Consider the following 17,822-nt stretch of genomic DNA (forward strand, 5'->3'; position numbering starts at 1 on the left):
GATGATGTGACTTGTCCCAAGCACAGAGTGTATCATCTAAAGTTCAAGTCACTAAGGGGATAATTCTATAACATAACCACACACTTCTACTTGCTGATTATGCAAGACTCCTGAAGCAGGCCTTCTGGCCGAAACACAGTTTCAGTTGTGTCGAGTCATTGAATAAAGTGGTTCTTTGGTATTTTATTTCCCGTTTCTCTGGAGTCATTGGTCCATTTCCCACTTTTTTGTGCTTGTAATGTACTTGGACATTCATGGTCTTCTTTTTCATCATCATCACTATCACAGATTTCTAATTCACTACAGTGATGATTCACATTTCCACTGAAGTGTTGGACTGCTCTTACTTTTAATGCAAAATGAATCTTGACCATGACTAGCTGTATCATCACACATTTTTCTAATTTTCTCTTGTTTTCTGAAATAAAAATTTAATAACTCTGTTGTTGCAAAAAAAATTATGCCTAGAAAACATATTTGGTGGTTGAAAATTTAATACAAGCACTGAAGAGAGTGAGTTTTGGTAGGTAAACAGAGTTGTCCGTAGGTGCCAGCTTTGTGGTGCTTGAACACTCTCAATATAGAGAATGTGTCCAGGTATTTCCCAGGTCACACACACACTATCAAGCAGGTGATGAATTACTGCTGCTCTGCATCAGTGTGGGCTTTCATACATGTCCAAAACACTTCATCTTCTTTGGCCTCACCCCCACCATTATATGATGAGGAGGATTAATTGAACTAGAGGAAGACTGGTTTCTGGTGCCGAAACAGGACAAAAATGCTTGTTCGGCTTTGGCCGAAAATGTTGGTGCATTATCGGCTTGAAACAAAACTTTATGCTGGGTCCTCTAGCTCTCCCTCTCCTTTCTCCCTGCCTGAATGAAATGAGCATCCCTCCCTCTCTCCTTCCATACATTCCCTGGTGGTCTAGTGCCTAGTTGGGCTGTCCATGTCCATTTTTCTGCCAATATGGATGCTAAGATCTCTACGGGCAATCTTGTGAGACTACTGTTGGAGGTTACAGCAATCATTTTGCGATTGGAGCCAACACGGGCAGTAGTTACTGGTGACCACTCCTGCCCCAACTAGCCATTAAACCACCAGGGAATGTATGGTAGGCCCGGGGGGGGGGGGGGGGGGGGGGGGGGAGAGAATAGGGCCATGTTGTGTGTGGAGGACTGGCTGGGCCGGCCCGGGCCCTACTGGCCAGTTTCAATTTAATAAAACTGAAGAAACTGATTTTGGTCGACCTCTAAATTGAACTGTAACTTCAGCTGCTGTACTGAAGCAGCGCAATCTATCGAGCCCCTCCTACCCTCCTTCTCCACCACACAGATAGGCAAGACTGAAAGTGAGACTAGGTATTTACTGTGAGAGGATGAGAAGCAGTGCAGAATCAGACTCTATCTCACACTCTCTCTTTGCTGCATACAGGGTGCTACTGTGTACAACACAGTCTGTTAAATATCCTCGTTTGGCTGGTTATCGGGGGGGGGGGGGGGGCATCGGGCTGAGGCGTGAATAATTACGGATTATGCTCAGTGTCTCTACGTGCTATACCCACCAACTTGCCACTTCAACTTTAATATCACCGGGCCCCCAACCCGACCAGAGTGCAGGTCGTTCCGGTATTATCTCTGTCTGAGGAGGAGGAAGAGGAGGTGTAAACTGCGGATCTACCCAAAGCTGATTGGCTCACTCCAGTTGTAGCGTCATGGACGTCTCCGGCGTCATGTGGAAGCAAAGGATAGCGGGGCGGTGCCTGGCCATCGGGTGTCCGGAAGCAGCTGGATTCGAGGCCTGCTCCGGAGAGGACTCTGGACTGGTAAGGAGTTACGGGCACTGTGGCTTTTCACCGGGATGGTAAAGGGAGGTGGCATTTGCCACCCCCCGTAACCACATCTATGCCCCGAATCGCTCCGACCTGCTCTACCCAGGTCTGGTGTTGGCGCTAGGCATTGCTTAGTTGGCCTATGTGTTGTTAATACAACCCTGCCTATGAAGGTAAACGATTTTATTCAGAAAAACGTAGTTTGGTCTCTGAGTAGGCACTGACATTTTGACATATTTGACTGGGAATACTTTTTATAAATTTGTTTGAAATGGGAAAAAAACTAAACTAAAATTTTCATACCTATACTACGTAATAGGGAGACTGTCCACCATGTGTTTGATTTTCTTTATAGATATGTAGAAAAAAATTGGCTAATCAACAAAATTGCTAGGGGTGGTTAAAATATACTGCCTTTTTATCATAAAGCATTGCTTCTTTACTGTGTGATGAGGTCAGAAAAAGACTGACTGAGAAGAATACAGTTACACTGCTGAGACTGTCTGAGACTGTTAAAAAAAAAAAAAAAAAATTAAAAGCAGCAATTGGCCTGTCCGAATTTTGGACCAAGAAGCACTGCCCAGGGGACAAGCTCAAAACTATTCAAGAGCGTGAGGGTCTGCATTCTTCTAAAACAGTGTCAATTATAGAACATACATAACAAGAGTAGTTAAATATCTGTGTGTGCGTGGGGTGGGGTGGGGTGGGGTGTAGCAGTTTAGTGGTAAGCATGGTGCAAGCCAGGCATACCAAACCTTTCCCCACAACATACTAGCATTTTATCTCAGTTTTAACCAGGAGCATACAACTGTAAAAATATCTTTTCAGCACAAAGGTGAAATGAAATCCACTTTTCATATAGGAAAGATACAAATATTACAGAATAAAATGTCCCCCCTTTTTTTTAATCTGTAGATGACGCTACTCTGAGATACAATGGCAACCGCTCTGAGTCTGAACCCAGATGCACTCCGTGAGGTCCTGGAGTGTCCTATTTGCATGGAAGCATTTACAGAAGAACGATTAAGGCCTAAGCTCTTGCACTGTGGTCACACCATCTGTAGACAATGTGTGGAGAAGCTCCTAACAAACAGCATCAATGGGATACGTTGTCCATTTTGCAGTAAGGTAACCTACACAGCAAAAGTAATCCAACTGCCAGACAATCTGACAGTATTGAAGATCATTGACACTGCAGGCTGGAGTGAAGCAATGAACCTTCTCATGTGCAAACTGTGCAAGCGTAGGCTACCCAGGCAGTTCTGCAGAAACTGTGGCTTGGTGCTTTGCGAGTACTGCAAAGAGGCTGAGCACCTACATAAAGGTCATACTGTTGTGTCAGTCCGAGAGGCTGCGAAAGAAAAAAGAAAGGGATTTGAAGAAAAGTTGGCCAACCTACGTCAGCTGATGGAGGATTTGCAGAAAAGAAAGGCTTCTCTGGAAGGTCTGTCAAAGGATCTGAAGAGCAAGTATAAAGCAGTGCTGCAAGACTATGGAAAGGAGGAGCGTCGGGTCCAGGAGGAGCTGGCAAGATCACGCAAGTTTTTTACAGATTCATTATCTGAAGTAGAAAAAGTAAATTCCCAGATTCTAGAGGAGCAGTCATACCTACTGAATATTACAGAAGTGCAAATAGTGTCCAGATGTGATTATCTCCTAGCCAAATTAAAACAAGCAGACACAACGCTTTTAGAAGAGGCAATAGAAGAAGAAGAATCAGTGCTGAGTGCTAACCTGCCTCTGGATCTGACCTTGCAGGAAGTGGAACTCCTCAAAGTAGGTCATGTGGGCCCATTACAGGTTGGACAGGTGGTCAAGAAGCCATACACAATCAACATAGAACAAGCTATCCTAGAACCCACCATCTCATCTGTAACATTTAAAGATACGGATATTCCATTAGATGAGGCTAGTAGCATTTCTCCAAATTCATCCCCTATTAAACCAAGGTTATCAGAAACTGCATATGGTATTCAACAGTGTCATCTGCTGAAGAAGATGGGTTCCAAAGGTAGCATGCCTGGGATGTTTAATCTTCCAGTTAGCCTACATGTCACTGCACATGGAGAGGTACTGGTAGCAGATCGGGGAAATTTCAGGATCCAGATATTCAACCGGAAAGGATTCTTGAAAGAGATCAGACGCAACCCGAGTGGCATTGATAATTTTGTGCTGAGTTTTCTAGGGGCAGATCTACCAAATTTGATCCCTCTCTCTGTTACTGTGAACTGCCATGGACTGATAGGTGTGACAGACAACTATGATAATTCAGTTAAAGTGTATACTACAGATGGACAGTGTGTTGCCTGCCATAGAACACAACTCAGCAAGCCATGGGGCATTACTGCTATGCCCTCAGGACAGTTTGTGGTGACTGATGTGGAAGGAGGAAAGCTGTGGTGTCTTACTGTGGACCGTGGCATTGGGGTTGTTAAGTATAGTCGTTTGTGCAGTGCAGTGCGGCCAAAGTTTGTGACCTGCGATTCTGAAGGGACTGTGTACTTTACCCAGGGTTTGGGTTTAAACCTTGAGAACAGACAGCATGAGCATCATCTTGAGGGGGGGTTCTCTATTGGTTCTGTAGGACCAGATGGGCAGCTGGGTCGTCAGATCAGTCACTTTTTCTCTGAGAATGAGGATTTCCGGTGCATCTCAGGGATGTGTGTGGACACAAGAGGGGACCTTATTGTTGCAGATAGTGGCCGTAAGGAAATTCTACATTTTTCTAAAGACGCTGGCTACAGTGTCTTAATACGAGAGGGGCTTGTCTGCCCTGTTGGTGTTTCAGTTACATCAAAGGGACAGCTGCTAGTCCTTGACTGCTGGGATCACTGCATAAAAGTCTATAGCTATTATCAGAGAAGGTACTCTACACCTTAGGTGGTGGTTCAGCCTTGTATAAAGTACAAATTCCATCTTCTTCAAACCATGACTTCACAGCTACTTCATGTGCATATACCCTGTAAAATGACTGACTGAGATCTCTGCAGTAAAACCTTTTTTAACATGATTGCTGTGCAGTATCATTGTATACTGTTCCCAAAATATTTCAGCAGCAGTTCCTTCAAGTACAGAAAGCATGCAGATTGTTAAATGTCAAATCATTTGTTAGAGAAATTAGTTTTCTTCCTGTAATGTATTTTTGGGGAAGTTTCCTTAAAGATTACACTTATGCACACACATGCAAGGGGAGGACTTACATACTGGTATGTGGGGGTGTAGATGGAGGAGGGGAGGTTAAGCTATAGATTCAAATCAAACATCAATTTTCTATTCAACCTAATACAAACATTCTATTAAATCATATAGCAGATTAACAGGCGGTAGGCAGGTCTGCACTCTCCTAGGAGTTATCTGTACCTCGGCAGTGTCTTCTGACACAGAGGGTAGCATTACTGTTTCCCAGGCAGCCTCAGTGTGGCTGTGGCCCAAGTTAGTAAATTTATGACACAAAGTTTTGTTGCTGAAAGAGCTTTGCTATATTCTTTCCCTGATGTTTATATACTGAGAGCTTTAGTTATGTGATTGTGCATTAAATAATTATACTAGTTTATATGGGAATAAAATGTGCATAATGATCATTTGGTTAAGCAATTGGAGTGAAGACTTTATTGTGAAAGCAGAGCTCTCTTAGAAGATGGTGCTACTATGCGGAGCTGGCATGGATGAATTTTATTAGGATGAATGTTTTTATCAATGATCTGGGTTGAAAGTTAGTTTCCCTCCGGTGTGGAAAATTTCTAAAGGAATGTGATATCTAAAAACTGGTGTCAGCCTGACCCCCTACTAGCAGGAGCTACTGCTTCTGTGGTGAATCTTGCTTAAAGAGGGTCTCTGTGGCTCAGGACTACACCCTGACCACACAGAAGATAATAGAGACCGAATGAAAGCAATACTGACAAAGCAAAAGAGACAAAAGTGGAAAAATTAATTTGTCTGGTGCGTAGATTTAGTGGATATCTTTCCATATCTGTTTCTCAGTAGAAGGTAAATCTCTTGCAAACCCAAATATAGAATTTTATAACTTGATAATGTTGTTGATCTTGTAGTGATCTGACTCCTCTACACACTAAACAGTGAAACTTTTCCAGTTGGAACAATAGCTGTTCTAGCACATAATCATGGTTTATGGACTTTTCCTTTAGGACTTTGTTCAAACCTTTTTTTTTTTTTTTACACTAATCACTTTTACCACTTTCTCTGGCAATGAATTCAAAAGCTTAATTACTGATTGAGTGAAGAAAGCTTCTCCAGTTTGTTCTAGATGTAACCTCACTGTATGAGAAAGCGTAAACAATTGATGTTTGCCTGTTCCACTCATGATTTTAGACCTCTGTCATAACTCCCTTCAACCATCTCATCTCCAAGCTGAAGAGCCCTAGTCTCTTTAGCATTTCCTCATAGTGGAGTTGTTTCATCTTCTTTACCCTTTTGGTCACTCTTCTCTGTACCTTTTCTAATTCTGCTATATCTTTTTTGAGATGTTGACCAGGATCAGAAGAGTAGCCTAATGGTTAGTGCAGTGCCCTGAGACTCAAGTGAACTGGTTTGATTCCCACTGCAGCTCCTTGCGACTCTGAGCAGGTCTCTAAGCCCTGCATTGCACCAGATACAAAATAAATATCTGTATATATAATATTTATACCACCTTTCTGTGGTTATAATCAAAGAGGTTTATCAAATCGCATTCCCTATCCAGAACTGCACACAGTATTAGAGGTCCTATCACACCATACAGTGAAACAAAAGCATATTATTCTGTTTTATTCTGCATTCCTTTCTCAGTTCCTAACATTCTCAATTCCTAGCATTCTATTTGCATTCTTGACCACTGCTGTGCACTGAGCACAGGGTTTCAACATATCATCATAGCACCTAGATCCCTTTCCTGGGCAGCAACGCCTAATGTGGAACTTTGCATCATGTAGTTGTAGTTTGGGTTGCTCTACACTCCATGCCTCAGTTTGTATTTGCTCATACTAAATTTCATTGTACTTGGATGCTCAGTGTCCAGTCTTATGAGGTTCTCTTGCAATTTCAAGTTTATTTTCTACTTATCCTGTCTGTTGGAGAAGCTGCCTGCACGGCTTACACAGTAATTCTAAAATATAATCAAAGTAGGAAGACAGAAAGTTACATACATATAATAATATAAAAATATATAGCCATGTTTCACTGAACATGCCCCCTCTTTCACTTTCTAGCATCTGCCTCTTGTGATTAAAGAACTTTGAATAAACTTCGTCATCAGCAAATTTAATCATCTCGCTCATTATTCTTGTTTCCAGTCTATTTATAAATACGTTAAAAAGCAGCAGTCCCAACACAGATCCATTTAACTCTATTCTCTGTTTTGTCTTTTAACCAGTTCTTGATTCACATTAGGATACTGCCTCCTGTTCCATGACTTTTTTATTTCTTCAAGAGTCATTCATGAGGTACTTTATCAAATGCTGTCTGAAAATCCAGGTACAGAATATCAGCCGTATGTTTCTTTAATAGACATATGACTTTGAACAAATCCTTTACCATCTGTTTTACTCTGGAATTAAAAGGCAGAAAGAAAAATGATTTGCAGTCATAGTGGAGTAAGATGCAAAATGATTTCAATCCCTGGGTATGTCATTCAGTTCCAAGTAGCTTACATCTGTTCTGTTTTCTCATGTTTCAGATGTGCCTGTTCTCAACTTTCCAGGAGTGGTTTTGTTAAGACAGCTGGTACTACTGCTTTATTCTTTCTCCCAGTGTGAATAGTTGACAGAGGATTCAATATTTAGAAGCTATACGTTTTGTTTTGTTTTTAATTTGGGGAGGAAACATTTCCCCTCTTCCTGAATGAGCTGGTAATATGATATTTCATATTGAAAACATTTCTTTTATACAAGGGACTAAAATACCTTATCTAGATTTCATAGCAAAGAGCCCAAGACAGGCTTGGCACTGTGCACCTTAGAGTAAAATGAGGGCAGTGGGTATTGGTGAGTGCAGCCCAAGATGTGAACTCTGACAGGATCACAATCAAAATAAGTCATCTCTGTTCTAGTATCACAACTAGGAGCAGTAGACTGCTGCAGTAAATCAGTTATCATGGCTTCAACCAAAACAAAGCAGCTAGATTTTGCAGGACACGGTGCCAGACATTGTGTTAAATATTTCAAACCTGAGCCAGTGAGGACTCATAAGACAGTGGAATGCAGTGATGTGAATATTTATTTATTTGTTGCATTTGTACCCCACATTTTCCCACCTACTTGCAGGCTCAATGTGGCTTACATAGTACCCGTCAGAGGCGTTTGCCCAGTCGGTGGATAACAAATACAAAGTTGTATCATGATCGTATGAGGTATAAGTGGAGGGTCGGAATGGATGAAGATTGCGTGATGTCCTGTTCGATCATAGTCATGTTGTGTTGGTAGGTGAAGAGGGTTATGTGGGGTCGTTGGGGTAGGCCTTTTTTAAGAGGTAGGTTTTTAGTGATTTCCTGAAGTTCAAGTGGTCGTGGATTGTTTTCACAGCTTTTGGGAGCCCATTCCATAGTTGTGCGCTTATGTAGGAGAAGCCGGCTGCTGGCTGCATAAGTTGTTTTGTATTTCTGTCCTTTGCAATTTGGGTAGTGTAGGTTTAGGTAGGATCTTGACGATCTGACTTTTTCTTATTGGTAAGTCTATAAGGTCTGTCATGTATCCTGGGACTACGCCGTACATGATTTTGTGGACTAAGGTGCAGATTTCAGAATATCAGATTAAAAGCCATTTTGAATTAAATCCTGCAAGTCAAGATTCTATCAGCAGGGGGGTAATTGCCGACTTAAAAGAAGAACATGCAAATATGCAGATACAGTTACATTCTGTAATTGTGCAGGCTGAAGAAGACGGATCACAGAGAGGGTTGTGGCTCATGCACCTGATCAGCGAAAGCTGAACTCAGTGCAAGGAGTGGAGAGAGTACTTCAACAAACAATGGCTCCCAAAGGAACAATTTAGGGATTTTGGGGCTGCTGGAAGGTAGGAAAGGGTATCCCCAGACTTTAGTTCATTGAATCACAACTACAGCAGCTGCTGGACCTACATTTCAAACATCCCTTCAAAGTGTAACAGGTCCTCTGCTCTCCTTTGCAGTGATTTGTGACCCTGACCTACCTATGACAGAGGATGGTTAAAATTGTTCAAGATCTGCAAGTTCTGGTAATTATTCAAGTGGCTTTTGCAAGGGATCTACTAAAGTACCAAGGTCCTATAAGTCTGGTAATGTTGGATTTGAATAACACAACAGTACAATGTTGGAAATGCCTGCTAGCAATGTGGAATTAATTGGAAAAGCTGGGCACACAATTATGGATTGTTTTCCAGTTCAGATGCAGATCATTGTAAATCAGGGGTTCTGAAACAAGACTTCAGGACACACACTGCCAATCAGGTTTTCAGAATACCTACAATGAATAAGCATGAGGCAAATTTGCATGTACTATATGTATTACATCTAATATATATTGTGAGTATCTTGAAAAAACAGATTGGCTTAGTATCTTGAGGATTGTGGTTAGGAACCCTTGCTCTAAATACACAAAGGGATTTTGAAGACCCTTAAGTACTTCAGGAGTATATCAATGAGATGTCAGGTATCACAGTTGAGCAATTGATAAAATGTTGCTGAGACCTTAAAACAGTGAGTGAAATCAGCCATGGTACTCATGTCAGTGAATACCTTAGAGTATGGTTTTCCTGGCTAGTACAGTAGCACGGGCTAACAGCCAGCATGTTTATCTTGATTCTAGTTAACCTAATTCCTTAACCAATTGAATGGTGAATTGTGCTGTCTTGGTCCTTCATGAAACTTTGAAGTCAAGTTCAGAATGAACAGTGGTAATTAGATAATTTGGAATTTTTGAAGGTAAGAGTAAAGGTCATTGCAGACTATGCAGTGGAGATGATCTGCTTAACTTTGACTTAGTAAGTGACTGGACTCAGAAGAAGATCTTAAGCCCTCCTCATCTCTTTTGGTGTGATCAGCTGGAGCAGAATGGTTCTGATTTCCTGGGTCTCCAACATTTTTAATGTTGCAGAACCTAAACATCCAAAAAGCTAATTCACAGTTACGTCTAGTCAGCTGAACTGTCTTTCTGGAAGTTACAGCCATGACTTGTTTGGTCTTTGTGTGACACCAGACAGTGAAGACCAATATTGATTCATATATGTATGATAAATGGAGCAATTGCATGAGTGATTGGGTGACTTGTAGATCTATGTTGATTCTTGTGAGGTCTCTTGGACCTGATTCCCTTGACATGATTAATAAATAATGATTCTATTAGCAATGGAAGTTGTATTTTCTTGTTTGTGGCTGTGTAATCTATAGCATAGGCTCTACCATGAACTACCTTATACTCCAGGAGCTGATATTATACAAGGGGTGCTGACCACCAAAAGTTTACTAAGAGAATGGGGCAAAAATGTACATTTATATCACTAAATGTAAAAGGATTAAATAACCCAATTAATGTGGTGGTGGTTTACCTCAAAAAAAGAAAATACATTCTGGAGGGGGGGGGGATTCTAGAAATGTTACTCAAAACAGGTGCTAGAAGAGATTGGTGTAAGCGCTATTCTTTAAAGACTGTGCACCCTTTGTAGAATAGCACTTAGCGCCAGTTCCCTCACCCAACTGTGGCTGCTAGACTTATGTCTGCTGAAACCTGGTGTAAATCTTGGCACCCAAGTTGGGCATGGAGACCCATTATTCTATAACACTGCGTGCAACTTTTTGGAATGGCTGTGCCCCCTTTTGGGTTGAGTGTTATGGTATTTAGGTGCCTAGAGTTATAGAATATTGTGTAGCCAGATGCATGTACAAATCCTAATTGGTGCCAATTAAAATCAATAATTGGTTGTTAGCATCCAGTTATTGATGGTTAACTGCTCATTAGCCAATAAGTTGTGTGCACATCTTGGCAGTACGCCCAAATCTGGGTGCCATATCTAGGGGGGTATAGTATTTTTGCAGGAGACGCACAGATCACACTGAACCCTCTAAAATAAACTGCCAGTGGTTAATTAGTACTGGTCTTTTTCCCCAGTGAAAGGGTAGAATGTGAAGTAGTTATATTCATTAGAAGGTCTTTTTATACCACACTGAGTTCACAGGAGTCAGATCATGAAGGGAGATGGGTTAAGCTTGTGTTGCAGAAATGTCTGATTCTGTTTAACATTTTATGTTGGTAGGGTGAACTCTGGTTGGCTGAGTTGGAAGAATATTGTAAACCTCATGGAAGTGGTAATAAAGAAAGCTCTTTCCTGTAATAAAGATAGTGCCAGAATGAAGCCAGCATAAAATTTTCAGGGTTTGCCTCTTCTGGAATGATAACAGAGAATAATATCAGTGTCACAATTGGCAATAAACTTGGGTAGGCAAAAGGTATATGGACTATAAGCCAGCTGTTAAGGGGCAGATAACATCTGTAACAATGCAGGATGAGTTTGGTCTCCTACTCAACCAGCATTAAAGTTAACTTCAGTTTTGGCAGTCCCTCATGAACCATGAGATGAAGATAGGTACGCTTTTGGTACATTGGGAACTTCAAGAAATACTAGACCCAGTGCCCTCCTCCCCCATTCTAGGTCTTACTGCATCCAGAAGGTTTGGGAATGGAATTTAGAAGGAGAACTGATTCCCAAGCAGTGGAAGAAATTTTGTGGCTAAGTCATATGCACTTTTCTAGCAGCGTCAGTTACACAAGCAGTTTTCTTTCTGACCCCCCCCCCCCCCCCCCCCTCTAAAAATCTCAGACTTTTTTGGTGACGGTGACAGCAGCTGTTGGTCGTGTAGCCTGTACCTAGGTTCACCTTCACATATGCTGTATTATTGTCCATATTTAGTTTACTATTGGTCAGATATTTGGACACATAAAAAGTAATTCTAACCACTGAAGAACTGTTGTATAATAATTTGGAAATTAATGGATGTCAAAACTCAACTTACACAGTCAGATGAATGTTTAATAAATTTTGTTAACTGCCACTTTAAAATTCATAGTAACCAATTAGAAAGACTATTCACAGATACAAATGAATATGTGGCAGAATACGCTATTGGGCTCATTTTCAAACCACTTACAAAGTTCCATAGGTTACTATGTAAGTCTAAGTGCTTCGAAAATATGCCTCAGTTTCTTTAGAATGTATGAGAGGTTGACTGCTGGGAAGACTGGTCAATTATGTGCATGTCAACAGAGATGGAAAAGCCTGGATCGTTTATAGAACTATACTATGAATAACTAATTTGTACAGTTATGACAGGCATTAGTCTTCAATGCTGTTAAAAGAAAATAATCAGTGAAGAAATATGAACATAAAGAAGAGGTTGGGGAGGCAGGGAAGCAAGTCATAAAGCAAGATCTGTTGGTGTGCGTGTTGGATCCAGCATATTTCCCATCCCTGCATTGCACTAAATTACCTGATGATAATGCCGTAAACACGGAGAATAACAGTTCCCAAAGTGTGATTCATGACCTTAAATATAATCACAAAATTATTCAGTAGGGTTTCAAACAGGTCCAGATAAAATTAAAGACAATTACCTACTCATTCATGCAGGGCTAGTGCCAGCCAATGAAGCTGCAGAACCCAAGTGCAACAACATAACAGCTAATCAGCAACTTTCAAGGGCTACCAATTCAGAGACATCTTACATTAGGACTTTTCCTGGCAGGAAATGAGGTTTATGAATTGTGCTTCCCAGGGCTATCTTATAGCTTTTGCTAAAGTTGTGTAGATCAGGCAAGCTGGATCCCTCATCTTGTTGCATCTGCAGTGCATAGAGCCCACAGGCCGGGCTCCTTCCTATACAGAAGTTCTAGGGTACTCGTAGGCTGAGTCCTATCCCTCATACAGGTAAAAAAGTTGTGACAGAGCAGAATAAGAGTCTGTCCTTGCCCTATCCTGCATGATTGGTGCAGCAGTAGAGTTTTCTGGGGATTCTGCTGCTTGCAGCTGCCGAGTAGTGCATTTGAAACACATCTGGATTGGGAAGATTCAGAGAGAGGCTGGAAGCAAGGGGGAGGGGAGTTGAGAAATTAGGTTGATTTAGGGGGTTAAGTGATCAAGTGGAGGAGGAGAAGTGGTGGGTTAAGAGGCAAGTATTTCACTCCATCTGCCTGATATTCAGCATTATTTAACCAACCAGGAATGACTCCTGGCTGGTTAAATAGCCTTAAGCTGGCTAAACGCTAATATTCAGCACGAGCTAGCCAGCTACCTCAGCTGAATGTTAGCACTTAGAAGCTAGCCTGGTCCTCGGCTACGTCGTGCAACATAGCCGGTTAGCGCTAATATTAATTGGCTGACCAGCTAAGTTTAGCAGCCAGATAGACCCATATAAACAGTAGGTCTTTCTTTGGCCACTATAATAGTGCTTAGAAGCTAGCCTGGTCCTTGACTATGTCGTGCAACATTGCCGGCTGGCACCAATATTCACTGGCTAACCAGCTAAGTTTAGCAGCCACATAAACCCGTATAAACAGTAGGTCTAACTTTGGCTACTATACTATTAGCTGGTCAGCCGATAAATATCGGCTTAACTGGCTATGTGCATAATGGTAAAACAAAAACTGGAAATTCAATGCCGGTCGCCGGATAAGCCCCAGCACCAAATTTCCAGGTTTGCCACCAACCACAGGAGGTAGTCCCCCTAGAGTTGTTCTAGCTTCTTTATCTGCACAGAATCAATTTTAGTGGGGAATCAGATATATGAAGCTATGTTGTTTTTCAGAATGTGAGATGGATGGGATTTCTCCATCCACCCCAGTAATCTGATTTGGTAGTCATTTGGATCATATGAAATTTCAAATACTATCTGGCTACAAGTTTGGAGAGCAATGATGTAGAACCACAGGAATCATATTTTCAGAATGATGAGGCATGCTAAACCCATATTTTCAGAATGATGGTGAGTGCTAAAACCATCACAAGTTACCTCTCGTTGAAGTGAAGGCATTTTCTGAATATTGGGGGTGTTCAACCAGCCACGGAACTGGAATCTATACCTTGAACATTAATTTCAGGAGACAGCCTACCCTTGGTCAATTTATATATTATGCCCTTCATGTAGCCCTCTAACTTTCTGTTGCGTTAATTTAAGGCCACTGAATTAACTTGAAGACCTTCTGCTCCAAATAATGTGGGCTATAATTAGGGCTGTGATTTTTAGGTGTAATAATTTATAAACTTCAGGATGTGTGTGATGAGGAAGAAGGGATAGCTAGAGTTTTATGTAGAGACAAATTTCTTACTAGGTTTTGTCTGGTAAATTTACAGAAAAAAAAAGATAAAGGGTTCCTTTTACAAAGCCACTCTAGTGATTCTGTCGCGGTAGATGTGATGAGCTCCTTGTGACTCTGGGCAAGTCACTTAACCCTCCATTGCCCCATGTAGGCCGCATTGAGCCTGCCATGAGTGGGAAAGTGCGGGGTACAAATGAAACAAAAAAAAAATGAAGCCCATTCAGTTCCTGTGGGTTTCATCACATTTGCCATATAGGAATCACTAGTGCAGCTTTGCAAATGGAGCCCAGAGTAAGTTTTTGCTGTTTCCTAGCGATCTGCAACTAATCATAGCTTACCAAAATAGCGACAGTTCATTCATGTTATATACACTCTTTGATACAGCTGCATTTTGTTAGAAATTACAGAAGGTAGGTAGCTTCTCCTGAAGGCTTGTCAGGACCCTATAATCAGTGTCAGGTCTCCATTAAATGGGAAAGAGTTTAAATCATCAGTGGGAAATTTAGAAAATTCAGCTATCACTGATGTGCTGTGACTCCATGCTTACTTCCATTAAAAAGCTAATGGCTATTGCTAAAAAGAGAAAAATATTTTTAATGTATTCATAGCCATGGCTTATCACTGTCTAGCTCATATTTTTTTCAAAGTACATAGGTATTGTAACGAGTGGATGCTGTAGCTTGTACAACAGGGCTATTGCTTTGAAAACATACTTTTTCAATAATGCTTTCAGAAGATCACCGGGGTCCTAGATGGGAGATATACATGACTATTCGTCCTGCTACATCTGAGTGATTTATAATTTAGGTTAGGATACTGTGTTTTTATTGTGAGCACATGAATAGACTCTCCTCTATGATTCTGTCTTTTCTATGGTTTCCTGGAGTTTCTTTCCTTTTATCTGGTTTTATAATTTTAATTTGTGAACCGCTTTGACTTGTATTACAAATAAAATGGTATTTAGTTCAAAATAATGATAAACAATAGTTATTATTTCAAAATTGCTGCCTTAATTATCTGATATGTTTATGAAGGTATATCGGAGAGTATACTTAAAATGAAAGAATGTTAAAGTTTCATTACTGTGTATATGGGAGATAAAACTATTGATCTGAACAGGAGGTGGTCTCCCTGTTGATACAAGTAAAAATCTAGACAGTAGGGAGATCTCAAAAATGGAGCATATAAATGTCTGAATTTATACAGAGGAAAGGCCTCGAGAAGCCCCCGGCATACAAACAAAGCTTAAGGGGCAGGACTTCTTCATCATTGGTCGTGGTCGAGGTGTAGGAAGAACCCGCACGATAAAACACCTGACTAAGTTAAGTGAAATTTGGTGTGAATCTTGCTATATCAAGTGAAGTAACTGAAATGATAACACCATTTAGATTTGCTACAGAGGTTTTCTAGCCAATGATGAAGAAGTCCAGCCCCTTAAGCTTTGTTTGTATGCTGGGGTCTTCTCGAGGCCTTTCCTCTGTATAAATTCAGACATTTATATGCTCCATTTTTGAGATCTCCCTACTGTCTAGATTTTTTATATGGGAGATAAAGACAAAGTCAGCAGCAGTGTCTTTTGTACCAGATTCCTCAGATTTATGTTGGTGATCCCACAGCCAGCTGGGTTTTCAGGACATCCTTGATGAATATACATGAGCAATCAGTATGCACTGGAGACTTATTTGCAAATTCCTTATGTATATTTGTGGATATTCTAGAAACCTGATCTGCTGTGGAGATTACTAGGATGGGTTTGAGAAGCCCTGGTGTACTGCATGCAGAGCGGGCCAATTACTGTTGTATCCTGCTGCACGATTATCTGACCAGGAATGAAAGAGGCAGGTTGCACCTTATAGGCTCAGATCCATGAACAGTATAGTTCAGGGGGTGGGTAAATATACATTAAAATGCATGTTGGGATATCGAGGGGGGATACAGAATAGAGAGAAGAGTTTGAACAGTGCACAGCAGTATAGGGTGTGTAAAGTAGTGATGACAGCAGCATAGTTCAGTTAGCTAACAGCTGGTGAGTGAAAGAAATCAAAGACAGAATGACAGTAGTGAGTTGTCAGTCTGTTGTCTCTATCCAATCCTAGGGTGATGGTGTTAAGCATGCTGATGAGTTCCAATTCAGCAATTTCACACTGGAGTTTCCCTTTGATATTCTTTTGTAGGAGTATGGCAAGACTTAAGGTCAAATGGTGTCCTGGAAGGTTGACATGTTTTTACTGATCTTTAAATGTTGCCATTTCTAATGTCAGGTTTGTATCCATTTCTCCTTTTTCTTAAGGACTGACCTATTTGTTCCATGTAGACACCACAGGGACATTGCTGGCAGATTATCTCATCCCATGATTTTCAGTATCACCTTTATGCTGATGACTGATCTACCTCTCCACACCAGAAATTTCAGCAGGAATCCAGGCCAAAGTATCAGCCTGCCTGTCTGACGTTGCCTGCATGTCTCACCACCATCTGAAACTAAACATGACCAAGACTGAGCTTCTTATTTTTCCCCCTAAACCAACCTCTCCTCTTCCCTCATTCTCTATCTGTGGATAACACTCTCATCCTCCCTGTTTCATCAGCTCGTAACCTTGGGGTCATCTTCTACTCCTCTCTCTCCTTCTCTGCACATTTTCAACAGACTGCTAAAACCTGTTGTTTATTTCTCTATAATATCACCAAAATTCATCCTTTCCTTTCTCAGCACACTACCGGAACCCTTATCCACACTCATCACCTCACACTTAGACTATTGCAACTTGCTTTTCACAGGTCTCCCACTAAGCCATCTCTCTCCCCCCTTCAATCTGTTCAAAATTCTGCAGTATGACATATTCTGCCAGTGTCACTATGCTCATATTTAGCCCTCTCTTCAAGTCACTTCATTGGCTCCCTATCCGTTTCCGCATACAGTTCAAACTCCTCTTATTGACTTACAAGTGCATTCACTTTGCAGCTCCTTAGTACCTCTCCACTCTTCTCTCCCTACACTCCTCCCTGGGAACTCTGTTCACTGGGTAAATCTCTCTTATCTATACCCTTCCCCTCCTCTGCTAACTCCAGACTCTGTTCCTTTTATCCTGAGCCAGAATGTCAAGCTCCATCTCTGGCCATCTTGAAATCTAGGCTAAAAGCCCACCTTTTTGATGCTTTTAACTCCTAACCCTTACTCTCTTGTTCAGTACCCATGGTTTATCATTTCTACCTTAGTAATTCCCTTATTTGTCCTGTTTGTCTTCCTAATTAGATTGTAAGCTCTGTTGAGCAGGGACTGTCTCTTCATGTCCAGTGTTTACAACGCTGCATCTAGTAGTGCTATAGAAATGATAAGTAATATATTATTCTATTCTGTTCTTTATATTTGTTAGTCACCTAATCCCCAGTATTCATGGCCTAATGAAAGCTCAGATAAAAGGAAATTTGTCTCAGATATAAAGGGGGAAGAGATAGGGACACGGGGATGGGGATGGGACCATGCTAAAGGGGGGGAGGGTAGATAGAAACAGAGAAAACTGTAGGCAGATAAAGACCATATGGCCTATCCATTCTGCCCATCCATGCCATATACTCTCCTTATCACTGTTTTAGGGATCCTATATACTTGTTCCAAGCTTTCTTGAATTCACATACTGTTTTTGTCTCCACCACTTCTGCCAGGATGCTGTTGCATTAATTCACCACCCTTTCTATTAAGTATTTCCTTGGGGA

At 41.2% G+C, this 17,822-nt stretch overlaps 2 protein-coding genes and 1 long non-coding RNA gene across 4 annotated transcripts in view; 2 read left to right on the forward strand and 1 right to left on the reverse strand.

Moving 5' to 3' along the window:
* The window catches only part of ASTN2 (astrotactin 2), a 1,362,231-nt gene that overhangs the window by 567,499 nt on the left and 776,910 nt on the right, over positions 1–17,822 (reverse strand). The gene's annotated exons all lie outside the window — the stretch shown is intronic.
* LOC115472784 overlaps positions 1–17,822 on the forward strand; it is a 477,801-nt gene that overhangs the window by 431,466 nt on the left and 28,513 nt on the right. The window contains exon 3 of the long non-coding RNA XR_003942556.1: positions 2,663–2,669. This is a non-coding gene — a long non-coding RNA (uncharacterized LOC115472784). The remainder of the gene's footprint in view (positions 1–2,662; positions 2,670–17,822) is intronic.
* Positions 1,755–4,844, forward strand: TRIM32 (tripartite motif containing 32). 2 transcript variants are annotated; one of them, XM_030207209.1, is made up of 2 exons: positions 1,755–1,828; positions 2,750–4,844. In XM_030207209.1, the coding sequence occupies exon 2, from the start codon at positions 2,771–2,773 to the stop codon at positions 4,712–4,714; it is 1,944 nt and encodes a 647-aa protein (XP_030063069.1). In that variant the 5' UTR covers positions 1,755–1,828; positions 2,750–2,770; the 3' UTR covers positions 4,715–4,844. The 2 variants fall into 2 exon arrangements, with proteins under 2 accessions (XP_030063069.1, XP_030063070.1); XM_030207210.1 differs by lacking the exon at positions 1,755–1,828 and adding an exon at positions 1,835–2,007.

This window comes from Microcaecilia unicolor, chromosome 6, assembly GCF_901765095.1.
Source record: "Microcaecilia unicolor chromosome 6, aMicUni1.1, whole genome shotgun sequence".
Classification (NCBI taxonomy): Eukaryota; Metazoa; Chordata; class Amphibia; order Gymnophiona; family Siphonopidae; genus Microcaecilia; species Microcaecilia unicolor.

Bases quoted from the DNA above. Each gene is read 5' to 3' on its own strand.
- TRIM32 (XM_030207209.1), top strand. From the start codon at position 2,771: ATGGCAACCGCTCTGAGTCTGAACCCAGATGCACTCCGTGAGGTCCTG.